Source organism: Sesamum indicum, linkage group LG3, assembly GCF_000512975.1.
Source record: "Sesamum indicum cultivar Zhongzhi No. 13 linkage group LG3, S_indicum_v1.0, whole genome shotgun sequence".
NCBI classification, from domain to species: domain Eukaryota; kingdom Viridiplantae; phylum Streptophyta; class Magnoliopsida; order Lamiales; family Pedaliaceae; genus Sesamum; species Sesamum indicum.
The window spans coordinates 602,614-626,208 of NC_026147.1; the positions used below are offsets into that span (position 1 = coordinate 602,614).

At 36.7% G+C, this 23,595-nt stretch overlaps 4 protein-coding genes across 4 annotated transcripts in view; 3 read left to right on the plus strand and 1 right to left on the minus strand.

Moving 5' to 3' along the window:
• Window positions 1-1,293, plus strand: part of LOC105156871 (probable acyl-CoA dehydrogenase IBR3) — a 6,989-nt gene extending 5,696 nt beyond the window's left edge. The window contains exons 14-17 of the mRNA XM_011073121.2: window positions 1-199; window positions 345-497; window positions 791-895; window positions 1,000-1,293. The exon at window positions 1-199 is cut by the window's left edge and continues 11 nt beyond it. Of these exons, the coding sequence (XP_011071423.1) occupies window positions 1-199; window positions 345-497; window positions 791-895; window positions 1,000-1,191 (649 nt within the window). The 3' untranslated portion in view covers window positions 1,192-1,293. The remainder of the gene's footprint in view (window positions 200-344; window positions 498-790; window positions 896-999) is intronic.
• LOC105157056 (pectinesterase-like) lies at window positions 3,308-5,258 on the minus strand. Its single transcript, XM_011073353.2, has 3 exons — window positions 4,656-5,258; window positions 4,114-4,560; window positions 3,308-4,005 (listed from the first exon to the last, which is right to left on the minus strand). The coding sequence occupies exons 1-3, from the start codon at window positions 5,149-5,151 to the stop codon at window positions 3,308-3,310; spliced, it is 1,641 nt and encodes a 546-aa protein (XP_011071655.1). The 5' UTR covers window positions 5,152-5,258.
• Window positions 8,756-9,513, plus strand: LOC105156872 (ESCRT-related protein CHMP1B-like). Its single transcript, XM_011073122.2, has one exon. It carries the CDS (start codon window positions 8,828-8,830, stop codon window positions 9,458-9,460), a length of 633 nt encoding a protein of 210 aa, XP_011071424.1. The 5' UTR covers window positions 8,756-8,827; the 3' UTR covers window positions 9,461-9,513.
• Window positions 15,813-17,969, plus strand: LOC105156875 (pectinesterase-like). The gene is made up of 3 exons (XM_011073124.2): window positions 15,813-16,416; window positions 16,512-16,958; window positions 17,067-17,969. The coding sequence occupies exons 1-3, from the start codon at window positions 15,921-15,923 to the stop codon at window positions 17,762-17,764; spliced, it is 1,641 nt and encodes a 546-aa protein (XP_011071426.1). The 5' UTR covers window positions 15,813-15,920; the 3' UTR covers window positions 17,765-17,969.

The window sequence follows — 23,595 nt, forward strand, 5'->3', positions numbered from 1 at the left end:
CGTGAACGCCCCCAAGCATAGACAGCAATCCATGATCTTGGTAGACATCAATACTCCGGGTGTGAACATAAAGAGACCATTGATGGTGTTTGGATTTGACGATGCCCCTCATGGACATGCAGAAATATCATTTGAGAATGTGTGTGTACCATGCACTAATATCCTGCTCGGAGAGGGTCGTGGATTTGAAATTGCACAGGTGAACAGTTACATTCTCAAAAGCCCAGCTCGAAATTATTGTTGCCAATAATGTCAGTTTAATGGATCTAGTTTTAAGGTATTGTTGTCATGCGAGATGGGGTTCTCAAAATGGTGCTTTTTCATTTGTTTGTTCTCTTTATCAGGGTCGGCTTGGCCCTGGAAGATTACACCATTGCATGAGGTTGATCGGCGCTGCTGAGCGCGGCATACAGATGATGATTCAGAGGGCTATAAGCAGAAGAGCATTTGGGAAATTGATCGCAGAGCATGGATCATTCCTCTCAGACATTGCCAAGGTCAGTGCAGAATTGCTTCTGGTTAAAAATAGAGATTAGGATGTAGGCAGTCCTGGGGTTTTGGCAAATAACAAAAAGAACCCGATTTGAGAAAATTACATTGACATCTCTGCCACCATGGCATCTAGCTCGGCCAGTATGTTTAGGGTTTAGTCGTGTGAGGTATCGCCACTTCAGTTTGACCCTGAGAGTTCAACTATCTTAGATCATATCACATTGAATTTGTGTGACATGGTTTGATATTGATATATCATCATTTGTTGCGTCTAGCATTGATATTTCTCATGCTGCAGTGCCGGATAGAGCTAGAGAGCACTAGATTGCTGGTTCTAGAAGCCGCAGACCAACTCGATCAACTAGGAAACAAAAAGGCCCGTGGGACTATCGCCATGGCCAAGGTATTATTAGCATTCGTCTGTGCTTGCCTTTACGAGCTTATACAATGTCTTTTACTCGCGTCTTGGCTCTGTCTGCATCCAACGGAATTTCTTGCTCTGAGCAGGTTGCAGCTCCGAATATGGCCCTGAAAGTGCTCGACATGGCAATGCAAGTGCATGGTGCGGCTGGCTTGTCGGGCGATACCGTTCTTGCTCACCTCTGGGCTACTGCGAGAACTCTGAGGATTGCAGATGGCCCTGATGAAGTCCACTTGGGGACTATTGGGAAACTTGAGCTAAGAAGAGCTAAACTCTGAAACGTTTTCACAGTTAACAGCGAGAACTATTGTGTTGAATTGTGCAAAACAAGCTTTGAGATGGTTGATAATAAAAGAATACAAGAACTATTTTCATTGCCATGTATTGTTAGTAAAAATATACAGGACAATTACACTTGCACTCATTTATGATTCATTTGCACAATTACCCATAAATTTTTTAAAAGTTATACATATACTCATCAGAAACTTCAATACATATCACTCATATTTTTTTTAAAGATTACACTTCCCAAAAACTTCAACTATATTTCTATAAATTATTCTTATTTTTTATTATTAGGAATGATTATATAATTATGTAAAAGACTAGTAATTTATATAAATAAATTATTAACTTAAGTCTAAATGCATCGAGTAATAATTTAGTTTTAAATTAAAATTTATTATAAATTTAGGTTTTACATATTTTTAAGATGACTAAGTAAAATTTACGTTAGGTGTGCGTGAAGCATAAATTTTTTAGAATATATATTAAATTTATGTAGGATCTCATAGAAAATTTAATAAAGTCTTCTATTTTATCTTTAAAATAGAAGATTTACAAAATAAGAACTGAAAGTAAATGAATTCATCAGTTAATTTTGAAATAATTGCAATATTAATATATGTTTCATAGTATCTATAAAAATATTTATGCTTCTTTTAATTTTTTATAGTACAACTTTTTGTTTTTTCCATTTTTAAATTGTATTATGTACACTACAAGAAAATAAGAATGCGAAGGGTTTCAGTCACCTAAAAATGGGAACCGGCTGAGATTCCCAGCTGAGATAATGGGTGGGTCGAATCAGACCTTCCAAGTGGTGGGTTGGAGCTGTGGGTTTGGGTTCACTAAATTTGATCGTAGGCCAATTTTCCAACATATTCACCCTTAAACCAAGACCTAAACGAACCTAGTCCAAGGAATAGATCTGGTAAAGATCATCGCCAAAATGAACCTGCAAAATAGAGATGTTAGCAATCAATGCAAATTAATATAAACAAAAGCAAAATATTAACTAGTAATATTTGCACATAGCAGATAAACTTGCATACGACAGGATTTACGGATTTCAAAAATAAACATCAAGCACCAATCACATAAATCGCACAAAGAAAAAAAAGTACAGAAATCTCACAAAGTGTAAAGGAACGATCTTACCGATCACCAGAAGAAAAGAACCGAAAGCCTCTGATACCATATTGGGAACTTATCCCTGCAGTAAGCCCACAAAGAGATACAATTATTATAACAAAATACAAACCAATATAACAACGATTACAAATTAATAGGAACAATGAGAAAAAGCAATAACGAAATGATTTCGACTTAGGGAGTCAGATCTGATGGGGAAGTCTACAGCCACAAAGACCGAAAACCCAACCACCGGTGCTAACCCACACCACCAAGGCGCACACACACAAAATACAATTATTACTGATTAATTGTGGTATGACGTGATATCTGTTGTTGGACATGGAGTTTAAATATTAATATTATTGAGTTGTATTTAGATTTAATTTGGATATAGAAATTTAAATTGAAAAAAATAAAAAAATTACTAGAGACAGAATTAACAAAAATAAAATTGGCCATTACTGAAAAGGTACTTAGGGACGGAATTGCTATCAATAACTAAGAAATAAAATATTATAACCGACAGAATCGAGATGAAATATTTTTGTTCTTTGACTCTTAGACGGAGATATTCCATCCTAAATATTTGGCCGTGGAGAAGCTACAAAGTATGACAACGGATTTTTTTATGGCTATTAATTTATAGTGGAAAGTTTGGCTGCAAAGACGTAAAAAATTATCATCTCTAATACCCTTTGTAGTGTTAAGAGTGAAAACATTAACTTCTAATTTGCATGTCACACTTTGGATAATTTTAAGATACTCAAACAGTAGATAAAGAAAAGTGTGGTAATATTGGAGCAAGGTAAGCATCACCTATAATTTGTACAATTTTTCTTACAAAATAGAGAATCTATGCTGTGAACGAATCTCCAAGAAAGGTTTAAAAATCATACAAATTGTTACTAGAACATAAGGAAGAGCTCTAGTTGCTAGACGACGAAAACCTGCAAAAATTGTTAGGAAATCAACTTATTAGACTTTCATCATGGTAGGTACGTATGGAACCCCAGAGTTCCTGATCCACTCATCCCCTTGATACATTACATTTTCCGTCCAGCTCTCAGCCATTTGTGGACTGAAGTGTTGGATCCCCGGCCACTGCACCCGGTTCTTCGTATCCGACCCTGGCCCGCGGTTCTGGTACTCAGCATAGTACAGTGTGTTCAGAGCGAAATTTCCGTCCCATACCGACCAACCTTCAGGTAAAACGAACCCGCCAATGTTGGATTGCATGATAATGGTCCTTGAGAGCTGCTTCCATGGGCGGCCAAGGTAAACCTTAACGGGTGGTGCAGCCTGAAGCAATGCTGGCTCAGCCACGAAATCGCCATTCTGGATAACGGTGGCGCCCAGACTGTGGCGCTCGACGCGGCCTTGGGCGGTGACCATGCAGGCCTGGTTGGGCCCTGGCTTCCGGACCACGAATTTGCAGTTCTGGAAAAGGGCTTGGGCGTCGCCGAAGATGAAGTCGATGGTGCCCGAGATGGAGCAGGCGCGATAGTACTGGCGGTAGGTGTGAGCGTAGAGAGTGTCCTGATAGCCGTCAATGTGGACATTGTGGAAGATGGCACGATCGCCAGAGACGCGTAGGGCCACGGCTTGGTGTCCCTGGGGACCGGCTGTGTTTTCAAATCCGATGTCCTTTGCGAAGAATTCGTCAGCATTAACAGCTGCAAGCGAGAAGGAACTTTCAATTTTATCTCTACATTTAAAGGACTGTGATAATCATAGTGTCAGCAGAATACATTTAGAAAGAGATGAAGGTCAAAGAAACTCACAAACAGTGGCAGTGTGGAAGGTCTTAACACCTTCAGCATAGTTCTTTCTCCCACTAATTCTTGTCTTCAATGGACCATCTCCGATCAGTACAATTTTGTTCACCTTCTTGGGGATTTCGACATACTCCTTGTACACACCAGCCTTCACATGAATCACGAACGGTTGGTTATTCTTCTGAGGCACAGATGCAATGGCGGCGCTAATGGTCTTGAACTGCCCGCTTCCATCTTGGGCCACCACGGCATTGGGCTGCAACCCCATGAGACTCCTTTGTTTCATGGATATGAATAGGTCGGCTTCTTCCTCGGAGAGAAGCTTCCGGCTGGCAGAGCTCCCCACCTGTAACGACGTAAAGATTGATGACATATTGGATACCATGGCAAGGCCATTGCTCGACATCTGCCTGGCAGTTTGCAGCACGTTCTTCATCTTTTCCCCAGTGTCGCCTAAAATTCAACAAAATATGTATATATAAGAATTCTGAAACAGTGAGTGACCTGTTGATAGAGATTGCTGAATCTTTTTTGATATACATGCATACCTGTGGTGTTCTCAAAGGCATCAATGCAAGTTTCATGGTTCGTGATTACAGCACTAAGCCACGTCTTGAGGTCCTCAAGGTACTCATTGGCCTTCAAGGCGTCGAATTCACCAACCTTGTCGAATGACCTCTTGAGATCATCAATGGCTGTGTCAAGCACTTCTTGGCAGATAGCCAATGCTTGTTTGGTGCCATCATCATTTGCTGCTTCTTTGAACAGAGGCGAGTTCTTGATCACGTCGCCTATATTTTTCTCGGTAAATTCAAATGCGGCCTTGATCAGCTCCTTCGGGTCTGTGGTGTTGGCATTGGAAAGGCTCTGTTCACAAGTGTCTTGGTAGTCAGTGGGGGCGCAAATGTTCTGCACGGCCTTGGTAGAGCCGGCACTGATGGAGCCTGATTCACTTTCTCTCTTTGTAACACCAACTGCCACAGCGACAACCATCGCCACCACGAGGATGGCAGCGAGCCCGGCAACCGCTGCTTTTGCAGCCATTTTTATTGTACGTCTCTACCCTGGAATTTATTCGAGGTTTCCAGAGTGGAGACAAATCTCTAGATTATTATTATTGAATAAAGCTTAGAACTCTGAGTGATGGAAGATGTGGGGGTAAGCCAGGGTATTTATAGCGTTGAGGTAGTTAATTCTACTCAACATTAGAGACAGTGCGAGGTTTTCGAGGCCGGGAAGAAAGCTGGCCATGCATGCAAATCAGGGGCGCCCGTGAATGGAGGATATATAGTTTGAACTCTTGTTTGATCTTTTCAGCATGAACGAATAGATTAATAAAAACTTTTATATGTTTAATTTGAAGGTACAGTACATCTAGTTGAAAAATATGTTTAATTTCAGCTAGTAAGATTGAAGCGTATTTCGAATTTCGTCCCATTAATTTTAAGAATTATAACTAATACTTAAGATTTTAAATCTTAAGTGAAAATTTTGTATTGTTAAGGTGATTTCTACCAAAACGGGCTGTTTGATAATTGAACGTACAAAAACTTTGTGGAATGAAATAATATCCGGTTGTTGAAATTATCAAAATTAATTACTGATTCTAACAATTGTAATAATAGTGGAATCAGGTCAAATCTTAAAGTACGGGGAAATGATAGAATTGGTCCCGTAGGATTGCGGTAGTTCTCACTTTTGGTCCTTTACTGTTCGGGCCAACAGTTTTAGTCCCATAGGTTTTATGAAATTGGCACGTTTATTTCCGCTTCATCTCTAATTGGATGCTAATGCCTTGCCCACGAAAATGGTATCAGAGCCTAGGTTTATTAAGAAAATATATGTTTATATTATATTTAGATATTATTTATCCACTAATAGATGAGACTATTTTGATGTTCAATAGGTACTATCAGGAAATGCGGTGAGGCGTTTACACTCCCCTGAAGTCCATGGTAGAATCTCAGCCAAGAGAAGCAGAACGGGTAAATTCCTGCATAATTGCAGTTCTAAAAATTATGATCAAATGAACTGATTGGAAAGAACTCGAGTCGAATAGATCGAAGATCTCCTAAGATTTGAGAGAAATACAAAAGACAATTCAAGAGTAGGAACATAGGTTAATTCATATACCTATAAAAATAGAATTTTTGAGCCAGAAGGTGGACGAGGTCCTTAAGATCCTTCCCGATCTACACGAGGACCTTACAGATCTAAAGGCAGAAATTGCAGATCCGAAGAGAAGCCAAAGGGAGAGTCCTGAGACATCAAAATTCAGACAATAGGGACGTCCTTGGGACAGTACATGTTCTACATCAGAAGGGTAAGGCCACGAAGATTCCAAAATCGAAGACCAGAGAAGATCTGATCATCGCATCTATCAGATCTATAAAATAATGGAGGTGACGAGAGCAGATTTATCAGATTTATAAGAATTGGAAGAATCCTTTTCCCAACTTGAGATTGTGGATTTAGTCAATATCCAAACCAATGAAATCACTCCAGCACTACTACTGCTGGAATGCACAGGTTCTATGATCCTCTACTGGATCATCCGATGAGAAAGTACGGATTTCCACACTAATGTCACTCCAACGTTCGTGGGAATCAGGCTAAAAGAAAATCCAGAAAGAAATCTGAGAAAAGTGCGTGAAAATAAACCTTGGGCGAGGACCATACTCCAGCCCTTGCATCCATATGGCACTATACCTAATCTGGATGTTATCGATTTTTGAGATACTGAGAAGTTGATAGATGAATGGGTTGCAGGCATCAGGATAACAACAACTACCTTAGAACTCGACAAGAAAAATTTCATAAAACTTGTGGAGTTGAGCTTGGAGAGATATATGAAGATTAGATGAGATAATAGCCCAGATAGGAAAGACAGTATTTTTGCTGGAGATTCGACAGGCGCAATAGCAGACCGACTAATTTTCAATGGAAGTTATGACCACTTGATAATTTTTTGTGACAAAATATAACAATTATGAAGATATTTGGGCTACCCTCCAATGCATACTGGGACACTAATGAGTTCAAGAAAAAGTAGGCCAACGAACCATCTACCACGATGGGTCCTCGGGTGGCATGCATAAAAGAAAGCTTGTAAGTAAAATTTAACTTTTACAACTTTAATTGTTTTCAGTAATATTGTAAATTTATAAATTTCTAAGTTATTCGTATATCTGTGCATGAGGTTTAGCTCGATCGTCCACTTTGATTGATTATTGAAATCGTCAAAATTAATTACTAATTTTAAAATTGTAGCAGTAGAAGATCAGGTCGAATCCCTAAGAAATTATGACTTCATTTCCTAGTTTGGTTGTGGTAATCAGAAAAGGAGATTTGAATTGAGAATTAACTACTAATAAATATAAACTAAATAGACAGGAGAAATAATCTAGGCTAAACTCACTGCACAAGGATTTCAATCCAAGGGAGAGTATCATTCATTTTTTATGTCAATCTGATCACAAAATATTCATTTCACAACCAAACATTCAACTTTAATTCTATTAGGATAGTCATAATAAAATCTTATTTTTCTACTGCAATTAATTTTATTCAAGCATCTAAATCAAAATCTAGTATCTCAAAGATTGGACAGGATAGCGTTCAGTATCAATTTAGTAATGGAGCTTGCATAAGTGAAAATAGTTAAATTTACATCAAACAGTTGAAATAGCTGCAATTACCTAACTTAGTTTTCTTATCCCTACAAATAAATCATACAAAATGTAAAATTAATTTGCTTGCTACTCATACCACTTATTCATGACAATTACGGATTACTCAATTTATGAATAATAGTACAATAATTAATATTGAGTCAAATTGTCGAATTTATCAATAATAATAATTAGATTATAAACAATAAACCAAGATGAAAGTACTTGACAAAATCAGATAAGTTAACATCTCAAACCATAACAATTAGGTTCGACATTTTTCTTGAATCATAAATGGGATTACACATGTTCATACAAAAACCAAAAATCCTATTAATTCCAAAACATAAAACTAAAGAGAAGGGGAAGAAAAACTGATGGATGTAACCGACGTCCTTCAACTCCTTCCTCCAAACTTGCTGAATGAATGTTCTCTTCTCATCTTATCCCTCAATATGCAACGAAGAGGCTCCGAATTTCCTTCATTTCACATTATTCCCAGTCAAAAGGAAAGATAGATTGCCTAAAAGCTTTTCGGGAAAAGTATTATTTTAGTTCGCTAAGTATGCCTAATTTTAATTTTAGTCGAATAACTATGTTAATTTTTGTTTAGGTCCAGTAACTTACGAAATTACTTACTTTTAGTCGTCTGGTAGATTTTCGGACAATTTTACCTCTATGCAACTTTCAAAGACAGTTTTAGTCCATATGGACTCATAGGGGTAAAATTGGGGTAAAATCTGCCAAAGGATTAAAAGTAAGCAATTTCGTAAGTTACTAGACCTAAACAAAAATGGACATAGTTATCGAACTAAAATTTGAATTAAGGATACTTAGCGGACTAAAATAATACTTTTCCCATTTATTTATTTTAGTTGGATATATTTATCATTGTACAAGTAGATTAGTGGTATTAGAAGTCTTAAATAGTCTTCTTCTGATAGAATTCTTATTCGTTTATAACTAATTTTGATTTATTATTAATAAGATTAGTTACGCAAGGAGAAGAATTCAAACCCTAGAATTCGAATTCTCTCTCTAGATTTTCCATGGGAATCACCGAGAAGCTGATGCAGCAGATCATGGATCTGAAATTAACCTCGAAGATCCTGCAGCGTCAGGCTCGCAAGTGCGAGAAGGAGGAGAAGGCGGAGAAGTTGAAGGTGAAGAAAGCGATCGAGAAAGGTAACATGGACGGAGCGCGGATCCACGCTGAGAACTCCATACGCAAGCGCAACGAGCAGATGAACTATCTCCGCCTCGCGTCGCGGCTCGACGCTGTGGTAGCGCGTCTCGACACGCAGGCGAAGCTGACCGCGATCAGCAAGTCAATGGGGAGCATCGTCAAATCGCTCGAATCGTCGGTCGACACTGGGAACTTGCAGAAGATTTCGGAGACGATGGACCAGTTTGTGAGGCAGTTCGTCAACATGGAAGTTCAGGCCGAGTTTATGGAGAGTTCTATGGCTGGAAGCACTTCTCTCTCCACTCCTGAATGCGAGGTCAACAGCCTTATGCAGCAGGTGGCTGACGATTACGGCCTGGAGGTGTCTGTGGCTCTGCCCCAGCCCGCGGCTCATGCAGTGTCCGTGAAGAACAGTGAGAAGGTCGATATGAATGCTTTTCCACGCACCATGGGAACAAACACATCAGAGATATTCACATTTTTCTATAGAGTATAGATTTGCGCTGGAAAAACGTACATCATTTACTTTTTTTTACTTATAATTTTATCGCACAAATTATTATCTCCAAAATTTTATTTTTGATAAAATATTAAAAAAACAAAATTATTTTTTTTTGTTAATACACAATAAATATTTAGAATAGATTTTGACACAGATTTTGGGACAACTGTCGGAAATGCCACCCTAATAACATTACGTCTCATACTACTTTGGGACAAATATGGGGCGTCATCCATAGAAAATTACACAGAATATTTTTGGATGTCAATTGTGATGAATTCCATCATAAATTCTATCTCAAATATATTCCAACACTCAAAATTTTTGGCTGATTTTTCGATTACATTATATAAATTTTTATGCCCAAGATTCGTTGAGAAGTCATTATTTTTATCCCAAATCAAGCATTAGTTTTTCATCCTAGAGACAAAAGTTTAATGATAATTATCCAACTGTTGAAAAATCATTACAAATATTTCGACCACAATGCTTTTCTGTTAGGACTTTTTTTTATAGTGGTATTTTGTCTTTTATTACCAGAGTTATAAACTCCACTTTCGTTAGCCAATTATCAAGATTTGTAGCTAATGTTGCTATTTTGAGAATATTCTGGGGAAATTGTCATGGAACAGTTTGCATCATTGTGGAGTAATATACATGTGTATTATAAAATTGTGAATAGTTTGAAATGTTTAATTGTTTGTTATAGCTAGTACTCTCATAGAATATAAATTATTGATTTTTTTTGGTACTAATAAGTAGTTTAATCAGCATTTTATGAGGTGTTAAACACATACGAACTTGGGGCAAAATGCTCTTTTAATCCAATAAAATAAGGGTAGAATTTTTTTTAATATCACAACTATATGATAGGTGACGGTTTTAGTCCCATAAAACTCAAAATTACATTATTTTAGTTCCAAAATATGTGATTTTGGGTCTTTTTAGTTTTAAAATTACAATGCCTTTTTAATCCAAAAGCACAACGCGCGTAACTTTTTGAGACTAAAATATATAATTATGAATTTTATGAGACTAAAAGCGATACCTGCCATAGTTATTTTATGAGACTTAAAAAAAATATTTTGCCCTATAAAGTTAAATGGTGGCGGAATTCTAACAGATATTCAGATAAATTATTTAGAGTATATACATCTACTATGTATTACTAATTTGAGATATTTTTAATTTTTAATATTTTCTGCAATGACTAAATTATTCTTATAATTAAAATTTACATCATAGAAATAATTTTATATGGATAATAGATATATAATGGTGAAATTAAAATCGAGGACTGCAAGAAAGGTAAATGGACGCTTACCTCTTATTTGATTTTTTTCGAACCTTCTTTTGTTGATTTGTTCACATGAGATTCCAACGTAAGACATGTCCACACCACATCGAAAATAGGGATCCTTTAATTCCCTTTACTAGAAGAGAATAAGGGAGAAAACACACCAAATGTGTTTAGAGAGGGGGACGACCGAATTGGAGTTCTAGGATAGGAGGGTTATTTTATTTGTATTGTGTAATAATTAGTTATTTCAAATAACCAATTCGAATATATATATATGTACCTTGTATGAATGTACTAGAATGTGTTTAGGTTCATTCCATTATCCATAAGGCAATATATTCTTTATTCCAAATAAAGAATGACCTACAAGCACTTTCCAAAAGTGAAAATTACTAGTCAATTATTTTCTTCCCTAGAATTATCCAATGTGTTTAATTAGGGGGTGCTTGACATTTTATTGAAATAAAATACAAGGCCTAACTAATTTTAATTAAATCTAAATTAATTAAAAACCCACCTAATTAAGCCCATCTATATTTAATCCAATTAAATACATGAGCCCAATAAATTTTTATTAATTAATAAGTCCAACTTATTAGAAAATAAGGGCAAGCCTAATATAAATTAATCTAACTTATCCAGATGCTAAGTATGGGTAATTTGCGACATCGACTTGGTAAGTGGATCCGTTGTGTTTTTTGCTGAAGTGACTCGGTCCATCCTGACATCACCTCTACTCACCATCTCTTTAAGCAGATGGTAGCGTCTAAGAATGTGTTTGGAACGGTGATGAGATCTCGGTTCCTTTGCTTGTGTTATTGCCCTGTTGTTATTGCAGAAGATAACTACGGGCTCAGCTATGCTAGGTACCACATCCTTTTAAGCTCCTCATTAGTCTTGGAAGATTGTTTCTTGGACATCTTAATCCCATGTCTCATTGGAAGGAATCCTCGTTTGGAGTTCTCCATCTTGAATCTCTTCAAGTTTTCCCAATATACGAGGATTGGGTTACTTCTAATATCCTTCTAGATCTATCCCTATAGATCTTGATGCCAAGGATGTAAGAGGCCTCACCCATACCCTTCATGAAAAATTATGTGGACAACCATGTTTAATGCCATCCAATATCTTGACATCATTCAATGAGCAAGATGTCGTCTACATAAAGCACAAGGTACAAAACCGTGCTCCCACCGATCTTCTTGTATACACAAGGCTCGAATTCATTTTTTATGAAATCATAACCCCATATAACTTCATCAAAATACATGTTCCAGCTTCGGGAAGCTTGTTTAAGGCCATACATAGACCTTTGAAGACAACAAACCTTCTGTTCTTCTCCCATGAAAGTGAAGCCCTCCAGCTGATCCATGTAAATCTCTTCCTCAATGAAACCATTAAGAAAGGTCGTTTTCACGTCCATATGGCATATCTCATAGTCATACCATGCTGTTATGGCAAGCAGATTACGAATGGACTTGGCCATGGTTACGGGCGAATAGGTTTCCTCAAAATCAACCCCTGGTCGGTGAGTGTATCTTTTGCTACGAGCCTAGCTTTGAAGGCTGTAACCTCCCGGTCAGCTCCAAGCTTACGTTTGTGGACTTATTTGCATCCAATAGGTTTAACACCTTTAGGTGGGTCTATGAGGGTCCAAATTTGATTTGAACCCATCGAGTCCATTTCGGATCTCATGGCCTCAAGCTACTTATCCGAATCAATGTTTAACATCGCTTCTCCGTATGTATTTGGATCATTTTTCAATTGACAAGTCAATCCCAAAAATCCATACCTATCAACCCAATGTTTCTAAAATCCCATAATTCCATAAAAAAAAAGACACCATTAGCAAAGTCAATAACTATGCACAATATTATAATTTCTATAATAACTAATATCCAATGAAATATAGAATTTTGCCCTTTTTTTTTTTAACAATTTGTATAAGAAAATTTATTTTTTGTATTTCTAGGGGCTAAAATATTTATTTTTTCATTGTAACTCGAACTTTCATTTGGTTTATACTTTGAAAACTCCTTTAGTGGTTAAAATATCTAAAGTAATATAAATATTTTTTTAATAAATCTAAACTATGATAACATTATAAGAGAGCATGTTCAAGCATGTGCATTAAAATGCAAAAAAAAGTGAAGATGAACTAAAATGCTCATTTTAAAGCTATAAAAGGGTAAAATCATTCAAAGTTCAACCTTTGCTTGGAGGACTAAAATTGCAGCTTTTATGAAATTTACAAGACTTAAAGTTACTAGACCAAAAACGTCACTGTCCTTAGTTACAGGACTAATTCTCCAATTTTCTTATATATATTTAGTGACAAGAATGTTTACCTTGTCACAATAATGAATTTCATGATTTTTATAATTATTATTATTTTATAAAAAATGTTATTACCAAAAATTAGTGACAAGAATGTGCACAAAGTGATAACTACACAAATTGTCATGATTTTATGGTGATTTCACCCTCCTTTTTGGAGTAAAATATTCTTAATCATGTGGATTTATTGCATTTTTAGCTAAAAAAGTTTGATATGGAATAAATATGGCAAAATCAAGCTAAAAATAGAAATTGAAGGCACCAAAAAGGAAGAAAAGATTTCAAGACAGTTTCGCAGAACAGACTGAACGTGCCTACGCTCAGTGCTTCAGTCAACACTGATAAAGAAAGGACATATGCGATTTTTACAAGAGAAAAAGGAATGATTTGCTGAATCTTGGAAAGGATCCCTTTAAATATGTGATTGATATAATGGGATGATTTGTTGACATTTTAGGAACCAATTATGTACTTAACCCCCACCCTATGTATAGATTCGTAGGAGGCTTTTATTATAAATAAGGGGGTCTCTCCATTTGTGGACACACTTTGAATTAAATAGACAATTTTATTTTTATATTCCCTCTTTAATTTTAACTCATTGCCTAGAGTTAATGGAATTCCACTTTCTAGTGTGTTCTTCCATTAATATGTCCGACTAATTTCATCATTTTCTGGTTAAGGTCAAGGTGATTGTTTGATTCGTAAATTTTTGTGAGATCTAATCTGTGACGTCCCAAAAATTATAATACATAATTGTAGGATTAATTGGTAAATCCTTATGATACCTAGTGATTAGTAAATAAGTTATAGATCCTAATTGGAATATAATAAAATTTGAACAAATTAAATTGGAGTACGATATAATATTTGGGGGCAACTTATATTAATTAAGAAAATTTAGGAGGGACGTGATGGGTATTTTAAAAAAGTCTAATTAAATAAATAAAATAATAAAAAATTATATATATACTATATATATATATATATATATCTCAATATATACATAAACACAGGAATTAGTTTAAGTATAACGTTTAGAGAAGATATAGCCTAGTAGCGTTAGAGGGTGCTACATAATCTGCGCTTTTTACGCTTGTTAAATAAGTATTCATGTTGTTCTCTATGCCTTTATTAGAAACATCTGATTTAGGAATAATGTGGTTAATTGTTCATTATCAAAAAGGTTTGCTTAGCTAATTAAACTTTAGAAATCCGTATAATTGTTTGTTTAGTTCAACACTCAGTAGCAACGTAGCATAATTAATTATGTCAAAGTAGTTAGTTATGTTATGGGGAATGCATGATCTAATTTAAACGAATTATCCTCATAAAAATTTAATTTAGTTTTTTCTTTATTATTCTTCTCTACAATCAAAACCCCCCAACTATTTTCTCTTTTATTAAAATCAACTTAACAGCAGTCCCTATGGAATCGACCATACTCCCACTTTTACAAAGTGTTTGTAGACATTATTTTTTATGGTATCGACACCCATCACAAATTTATCACTAAATACAATCAGTGACACATGTATAGTGACGACCTAGCAACGACAAATAATAGTTATCTAATCGTCCAAAAATAAAAAAATATTAATTTTAGGGTACGGGTGCGGTGGCGTAGCTGAGCTTAAGGCTTCAACAATCTATCTTTTAGTAGTAGGAGAAAGAGGTTGACCTCCTTGCTTCTCTCATGTACACGCCGAGCCCCTTTTCTCCTCGGCCCACAGAGAAAAAATGTAGGACTGGTGCCAACAGTCGTTTTGTGAGACGGATTCGGCTAAAGCTAAACTCAATAGGATAGTGGAGGAGAAGATTTTGCAGATGGGCTTACTGGCTTATTTTCTTGCTGGCTCGTTAGAGAGGGGAGTATTTAAACCGTTTAGCTCCTTGAGCCCATTAGCTCTCGGAAGAGAGTTCCGGCACCTCTCACTATATTGTGTTGTCACTAAGTTTTCACTATAGATGTGTCACTAATTTTATTTAACGACAACTTTTACATACGATTGATGTCACTAATAATTATATATACAGTAACAAGATAAAGAATTTGTCACTCTTTATATATTTTTAGTGAAATTTTTAAAATTATCATTTGATATTTTACCACTAATATCATATTTTCTTCTAATAAATTTCTTTTTCCCGACAGTATCATAAATTCCTCTGCCTTTCAAATGCAATGAATTTTCTGACTATTTTTGGCTGTCCAAAAAATTCATCCTAATAAAATAATTTTTTCGTAGTGTTTTAATTTGGCCAAATATTCTCAAAACATGTATTAAATCCCCAATTATTTTCATAAAGTGTAATCTAAAAATCCATTTTTTCAGAAAAAGGTGATCATAAAGAAATCTTAATCCAATATTTCTCTAAAATCCCAAAATTCCATAATAAAAATTCAACATTAGCAAAGTCAATACTAAGTATTGAGAATATTATAATTTTCATAACAATTGATATCCAATTAAATACAGAATTTTGCCTTTAATACTAATCCATTCAATCTACGCTGAAATGATCAAACAAGACTTCAAACAATTTACCCTCCATTCAGGGGCGCTCCTAATTTGTATGCATGGCCACCTTTCTTCTCAGCCCCGAAAGCCTCTAACAGTCCCTAATTCGTGGTAGAATTAACAACCTCCAGCTGCTTTGATGGCTTCCAACGTTGTTTCTCTAGCTATAAATACCCTGTCTTACCCCCACATCTTCCATCACCCAGAGTTCTAAGCTTTACTTAATAACAATCTAGAGACTTGTCTCCACTCTGGAAACCTCAAATAAATTCCAGGGTAGAGACGTTCAATAAAAATGGCTGCAAAAGCAGCGGTTGCCGGGCTCGCTGCCATCCTCGTGGTGGCTATGGTTGTCGCTGTGGCAGTTGGTGTTACAAAGAGAGAAAGTGAATCAGGCTCCATCAGTGCCGGCTCTACCAAGGCCGTGCAGAACATTTGCGCCCCCACTGACTACCAAGACACTTGTGAACAGAGCCTTTCGAATGCTAACACCACAGACCCGAAGGAGCTGATTAAGGCCGCATTTGAATTTACCGAGAAAAATATAGGCGACGTGATCAAGAACTCGCCTCTGTTCAAAGAAGCAGCAAATGATGATGGCACCAAACAAGCATTGGCGATCTGCCAAGAAGTGCTTGACACAGCCATTGATGATCTCAAGAGGTCATTCGACAAGGTTGGTGAATTCGACGCCTTGAAGGCCAATGAGTACCTTGAGGACCTCAAGACGTGGCTTAGTGCTGTAATCACGAACCATGAAACTTGCATTGATGCCTTTGAGAACACCACAGGTATGCATGTATATCAAAAAAGATTCAGCAATCTCTATCAACAGGTCACTCACTGTTTCAGAATTCTTATATATACATATTTTGTTGAATTTTAGGCGACACTGGGGAAAAGATGAAGAACGTGCTGCAAACTGCCAGGCAGATGTCGAGCAATGGCCTTGCCATGGTATCCAATATGTCATCAATCTTTACGTCGTTACAGGTGGGGAGCTCTGCCAGCCGGAAGCTTCTCTCCGAGGAAGAAGCCGACCTATTCATATCCATGAAACAAAGGAGTCTCATGGGGTTGCAGCCCAATGCCGTGGTGGCCCAAGATGGAAGCGGGCAGTTCAAGACCATTAGCGCCGCCATTGCATCTGTGCCTCAGAAGAATAACCAACCGTTCGTGATTCATGTGAAGGCTGGTGTGTACAAGGAGTATGTCGAAATCCCCAAGAAGGTGAACAAAATTGTATTAATCGGAGATGGTCCATTGAAGACAAGAATTAGTGGGAGAAAGAACTATGCTGAAGGTGTTAAGACCTACCACACTGCCACTGTTTGTGAGTTTCTTTGACCTTCATCTCTTTCTATATGTATTCTGCTGACACTATGATTATCACAGTCCTTTAAATGTAGAGATAAAATTGAAAGTTCCTTGTCACTTGCAGCTGTTAATGCTGACGAATTCTTCGCAAAGGACATCGGATTTGAAAACACAGCCGGTCCCCAGGGACACCAAGCCGTGGCCCTACGCGTCTCTGGCGATCGTGCCATCTTCCACAATGTCCACATTGACGGCTATCAGGACACTCTCTACGCTCACACCTACCGCCAGTACTATCGCGACTGCTCCATCTCGGGCACCATCGACTTCATCTTCGGCGACGCCCAAGCCCTTTTCCAGAACTGCAAATTCGTGGTGCGGAAGCCAGGGCCCAACCAGGCCTGCATGGTCACCGCCCAAGGCCGCGTCGAGCGCCACAGTCTGGGCGCCACGGTTATCCAGAATGGCGATTTCGTGGCTGAGCCAGCATTGCTTCAGGCTGCACCACCCGTTAAGGTTTACCTTGGCCGCCCATGGAAGCAGCTCTCAAGGACCATTATCATGCAATCCAACATTGGCGGGTTCGTTTTACCTGAAGGTTGGTCGGTATGGGACGGAAATTTCGCTCTGAACACACTGTACTATGCAGAGTACCAGAACCGCGGGCCAGGGTCGGATACGAAGAACCGGGTGCAGTGGCCGGGGATCCAACACTTCAGTCCACAAATGGCTGAGAGCTGGACGGGAGCGAAAATGTATCAAGGGGATGAGTGGATTAGGAACTCTGGGGTTCCATACGTACCTACCATGATGAAAGTCTAATAAGTTGATTTCCTAACAATTTTTGCAGGTTTTCGTCGTCTAGCAACTAGAGCTCTTCCTTATGTTCTAGTAACAATTTGTATGATTTTTAAACCTTTCTTGGAGATTCGTTGACAGCATAGATTCTCTATTTTGTAAGAAAAATTGTACAAATTATAGGTGATGCTTACCTTGCTCCAATATTACCACACTTTTCTTTTATCTACTGTTTGAGTATCCTAAAATTATCCAAAGTGTGACATGCAAATTAGAAGTTAATGTTTTAACTCTTAACACTACAAAGGGTATTCGAGATGATAATTTTTACGTCTTTGCAGCCAAACTTTCCATTATAAATTAATAGCGATAAAAAAATCCGTTGTCATACTTAACCCCCCTCCCCCCTGATGTCTAGATTCGTAGGAAACTTTTATCATAAAAAAGGGGAGTCCCAAACACACTTGGAATTGAATATAATACTTTGAATTCAATAGATTACATCACTTTCGTACTCTCTCTTTTAGTTTTAATTCATTGCTGTGGTTAATGAAATTCCACTTCTTACTGTGTTCTTTCATTAACTTGTCTGGCTAAATTCATTATTTTCTGGTTAAGGTTATGATGATTGTTTGATTTGTATATTGTTGTGAGATTTAATCTGCTCTTTTTACACTTGTTAAATAAGTATTCATGTTATTCTCTATGCCCTTATTACAAACATCTGATTTATGGATAATGCGGCCAATTGTTCATTATCAAGAAGGCTTGCTTAGCTAATTGAACTCTACAAATCCGTGTAATTATTTGTTTAGTTCAATACTTTGTAGCAACATAACATAATTAATTATGTCAAAGGAGTTAGTTGTGTTATGGGGAATGCATGATCTAATTTAAATGAATTATCCTCGTAGAAATTTGTTAACTAGAATCAGGTCTTTCTAATTCTTAATGTTGTTAATAGATTAAAATCTTGTGGATGTTTCTAGGATTGTCTGTTAATTAGCGATCTAGCCAACGATCGTATCTTGGCTGACGAAAAGATAAGAAAAGGTGAGTTCGTTAGGTCATACCAATTAACATAACTGATTTATTTGTTTATATAAGTGTTATATTTGCATCAATTATCAACTCACAGAATCAAGTATGAATCTAACCTTAACCGGAAAAGTACACTCTCATAGCTTCACCTCGTAATTTTAATTGCTCTCTAGTTCATTTTATTTTTTTTATTATTTTTCTCTACCATCAAACATCCCCCCAGCCATTTTCTTTTTCTTTTAAAGAAATCGACATAAACCAGTCCCTATGGAATCGACCCTACTCCTACTTTTGCAAGTGTTGTCGGAATTATTTTTTGTGGTTTCGGCATCCATCAAATTTTGGCGCCGTTGCCGAGAATTGGCGTTTTTAAGAAGATTTCTTTTCTTGTTACTTGGTTTAATACTACAGTCTTCTCATATAGGTGAACTTGAATCTGATTCGAGTTTGAGAAGGCTAGACGGAGATTTCAATAGGAAACCAAATAACAAGTTGAAAGGATACCCACTTCTTCCCAGCTAGAGTAGCACAAGAGGTATTGGAACTTGGAGTGAACCATAGCACACAACGTAATTACAATCATGTGGTCCAACGCTCAACAGTTTGGGATTAGATACGATAATCCGCCAGTTAATGACGTAAACGAATCTTCCATTTATGATCGTTTAGATAAACTTTTATCCCTCGTTGAAAGAGTTGCCGAAGAAGAATTCCAACGAGTGAAGGCTTGTCGAATATGTAATTCTATGCCACATCCCATCGATTTATGCCCTATGCTTCAAGAAGAAACCGTCGAGCATGCCAATGATGTAGGAGGACTTTTTGGACCACCACAAAGAGAATATGATCCCCATTTCAACATGTACAATCTAGGAAGGACAGATTACCCCAGTTTTAGCTACATTTCACAATTTCAAAACTGGCCACCACCTCGATCCGTCTCCAAGCCAGGTACGTCTCTCGGAGATATGATGAAAGCACTTGTCGCTAATAATCAATAATTTCAACAGAATACTTAGCAATTCCAACAGCAAACTCATATGAGCATTCGGAATCTAGAGTTTTAAATTAGTCAACTAGCGTCATTTGTTAGTAAATTGGAATCCCAAGGTAAATTACCTCCCCAATCTATTGTTGACCCCAAACAAAATACTAGTGTTTTGTCCTTCGCAGTGAAAAGGAGTTGCAACCAAACATGGATGAAAATGACACTAAGCATGAAATGTCCAGCACGGTGAACCAGACCAAAAGATGGAGATTTCTCAAAAGCAGACCAACAAGCCCAAAACAACCAACAGTGAACATCACAAGATGTTGATGGCCAAACCTCCATTACCAAAAGGATTTGCCGAAAAGGAGGAAGGAGAGAAGAAGAGAACACTTGAAACTGTTAGCAAAGTGAGGGTAAACATTCCATTGATCGATGCAATCAAAAGAATACCTCACTAGGCAAAGTTCCTCAAGGGATTGTGCACCAGCAAATGCAAATTGAAAGATTTTATTGATCCATTGGTGCAGAAAAAGTTAAGTTCGATGGTTACAAAAACTTCAGCTCTGGTCTAAGAACTTATAAGAACAAGGTATTTCATGACAAAATAAGTTCGAGGAAGAATTCTCTCATGAGCCTCAAAGTTTACCTTGGTCCACACCATCTCTGGGTGCATTACGAAGAAGAGGAAGTGGATTTAAAGTGCCTAACTTATTCAAGTTGAGGCACAATAATGTCTAGCCAAAGACATTAAAGAAAGGCGCTACATGGGAGGCAACCCATGAATTTCTATCCCTTCTCCTCTTTTTCATTTCATTTCATTTTAGTGTTAGTGTTTTTATTGAGTTTTGTGAAGCGTGCCGACGTTTAATGAAGCATTAAAATCTGTCTGGAATCCCAACTTGAGGAGATTTATTGATTTTATTACGCGTGCCCACGTCTAAAGGATCATCCTAATCTGTCAGGCTCACCCTGCAAGAACACATTTGTTGTTTTCTTTAAACATGCCCACGCTTAGTGAGACGAAGTGGGCTGTCAAAAACACTTCCACACACCTACTTTTATTTATTTATTTTAATTAATCAAAAAATAAAATTGAAAAATAAAAAAAATCAAGATAAAAAGGAGAAAGTGGGTCAAAACCCTTGATCAAGTCTTCATCTTTTTCAATTGCTTTGACCGAAATTCCTTCTCTCTCACAGTTGCTCTCCCCCGCCACCAAGAAACCTCTCCAAAGCTTCCACCATTCCACCGCCGGCGTGACGCAAAGACAATCCACCAATGCCTTGACCACTTGATAGCATGCACTCAGGGACGTTTTCTTAACCTTCTTAATTTTTATTTTATATATTTTTGAGTTGCATGTCAATGTCCATATTAGGGCAATGTGGATTTTAAGTGTGGGGGTTTAGTTAGTTGTTGTTGGTTTTGTTAGTTGTTGTTGTGCTCGTTGAATATACTTGTTGAATGTGCTTGGAAGGATTTTTGTGCTTAATGAAAAATTTTGATATGCTTGATGAAAATTTTGAGGGACGAACTTAGTGAAAAATCTTCCTTTTCTTTTTCAAGTTGACTTGAAATGAGGAGCTTTTTTACAAGTTTTTGTGCAAAATCTTGGCATGATGAAACCCTTTCAATTTTGGACTATTCTTGGCTTAATGATGAAACCCCTTGATTTTGACCCTTCCAAGGATTATTAGAGCATCAAGGAAAATGGGTTTATATTCAAAAGAATAAGTTTTCAAAATGGAGGAATGACTATTGTGATTTTTGTAATATCTCGAAATAAGTGTGGGGGTTCCAAAATTGTGCTTTTACACTATGTGGGAGCTAACATTGTTTCCTTATTTTATGCCTATCACAAAAGAAAAAGAGGAGAAAAAGAAAAGAAGAAAAAAAACCCAAGTGGCAAAAAGAACAAAAAAGAAAATAATTTTCTTGCCACCAAAAAAATGAAAGAAAAAGAAAAAGAAAAAGAACAAAAATGTATCAACTCTTCAAAAGAAATAGAAAGGCATAGTTCAAGGAATTGTCAAAAATTTTGAGGGGAGAAATGGGTAAATGAGTAAATTTTGAGAGCTTCGATTTATTGTTCACTCAATTTTTTGGTGTTCTAATTGGTTTTTTGGAATTTAACCTCGTTACCCTTAATATCTTACCCCCAAACCAAAGCCCCATTAAAATCAAAATCAAAGACCTTTTGATCCATGTATGTGCATATTTCAAAATGGCAGAGATGTGGTGTATAAGCAAGCCTATGGCGGAGCATTTTCGTAGTAAGCGTCGAAGGAAACACTTGAGCCATATATACACTTGAGAGAATGGAAAGCGCAAAAAAAAAATTGTCCACTAGTTTTATATATGATTGGTTTTGATAATAGTCATTATGTGAAAACTTGTTTGGATACATGTTGAAATTTATTTTTTTTTTTTATGAAATAGGTCATTTACTTTGTACATAATTACAATTTGCCTTGAGTATGTTCAAGTTTGGAGGGATTTTGAATGCATAATTGATTTTGATCTTGCTTGAGGACAAGCAAAAAGCTAAGTGTGGGGGTATTTGATAACTACACAAACTGTCATGATTTTATAGTGATTTAATCTTGCTTTTGAGCCAAAAATATTCCTAATCTTGTCAATTTATTGCATATTCAGCTAAAAGGGATGATATGGGATAAAGATGAAAATATCGAGCCAAAAACGGATATCGAGGACACCAAAAAGGTAAGAGAGGATTTCAAGACAGTTTTGCGGATTCACTAAACGTGCCCACGCTTAGTGATATAGTCAACAAGGGTGAAGAAAGGAAAGATGCAATTTCCGCAAGAGAAAAAAGGGAATGATTTGCTGAGTTTTGAAAAATGACTCCTTTAAATACGTGATTGATGATTTGTTGACATCTTTTGAACCAATCATGTAGTTAACCCCCCCCCCCCCTTGTCTAGATCGTAGGAGATTTTTATTATAAATAGAGGAGGTCTCCCCATTTGTCAAACATACTTGAAATTGAATAGAATACTTTGAATTCAATAGATTACATCACTTTCATACTCTCTCTTTTAGTTTTAATTTGTTGCTGGGGTTAATGGAATTCTACTTTTTAGTGTATTCTTCCATTAACATGTCAGGCTAAATTCATTATTTTCTGGTTAACGTTGTGATGATTGCTTGATTCGTAAATTGTTATGAGATCTAATCTGCACTTTTTACACTTGTTAAATAAGTATTCATATTATTCTCTATGCCCTTATTACAAACATCTGATTTATGAATAATATGGTCAATTTGTTCATTATCAAGAAGGTTTGCTTAGCTAATTGAATCTACAAATTCGTGTAATTCTTTGTTTAGTTCAATACTTTGTAGCAACGTAGCATAATTAATTATGTTAAAAGTAGTTAGTTATATTATGGGGAATGCATGATCTAATTTAAAAAAATTATCCTCGTAGGAATTTGTTAATTAGAATCAGGCTTTTCTAATTCTTAATGCTTTTAATGGATTAAATCTTGTGAACATTCTCAGGGTAGTCTGTTAATTAGAACAAGTGTTATATTTGCATCTTCTCTACAATCAAAACCCCCCAACTATTTTCTCTTTTATTAAAACAACTTAACATCAGTCCCTGTGGAATCGACCCTACTCCCACTTTTACAAAGTGTTTGTAGAAATTATCTTTTATGTCTCGACACCCATCACAAAGTTATCACTAAATACAATCAGTGACACATGTATAGTGACGACCTAGCGACAACAAATAATAGTTGTCACTAAGTTTTCACTATAGATGTGTCACTAATTTTATTTAATGACGACTTTTACA

Excerpts from the sequence above, each read along its gene's own strand:
- LOC105156875 (XM_011073124.2), top strand. The coding sequence starts at position 15,921 with ATGGCTGCAAAAGCAGCGGTTGCCGGGCTCGCTGCCATCCTCGTGGTG. Across the intron at positions 16,417-16,511 it reads TGCCTTTGAGAACACCACAG|GCGACACTGGGGAAAAGATG; the intron begins GTATGCATGTAT and ends GTTGAATTTTAG. Across the intron at positions 16,959-17,066 it reads CTACCACACTGCCACTGTTT|CTGTTAATGCTGACGAATTC; the intron begins GTGAGTTTCTTT and ends TGTCACTTGCAG.
- LOC105156872 (XM_011073122.2), top strand. The coding sequence starts at position 8,828 with ATGGGAATCACCGAGAAGCTGATGCAGCAGATCATGGATCTGAAATTA.
- LOC105157056 (XM_011073353.2), bottom strand. The coding sequence starts at position 5,151 with ATGGCTGCAAAAGCAGCGGTTGCCGGGCTCGCTGCCATCCTCGTGGTG. Across the intron at positions 4,561-4,655 it reads TGCCTTTGAGAACACCACAG|GCGACACTGGGGAAAAGATG; the intron begins GTATGCATGTAT and ends GTTGAATTTTAG. Across the intron at positions 4,006-4,113 it reads CTTCCACACTGCCACTGTTT|CTGTTAATGCTGACGAATTC; the intron begins GTGAGTTTCTTT and ends TCTCGCTTGCAG.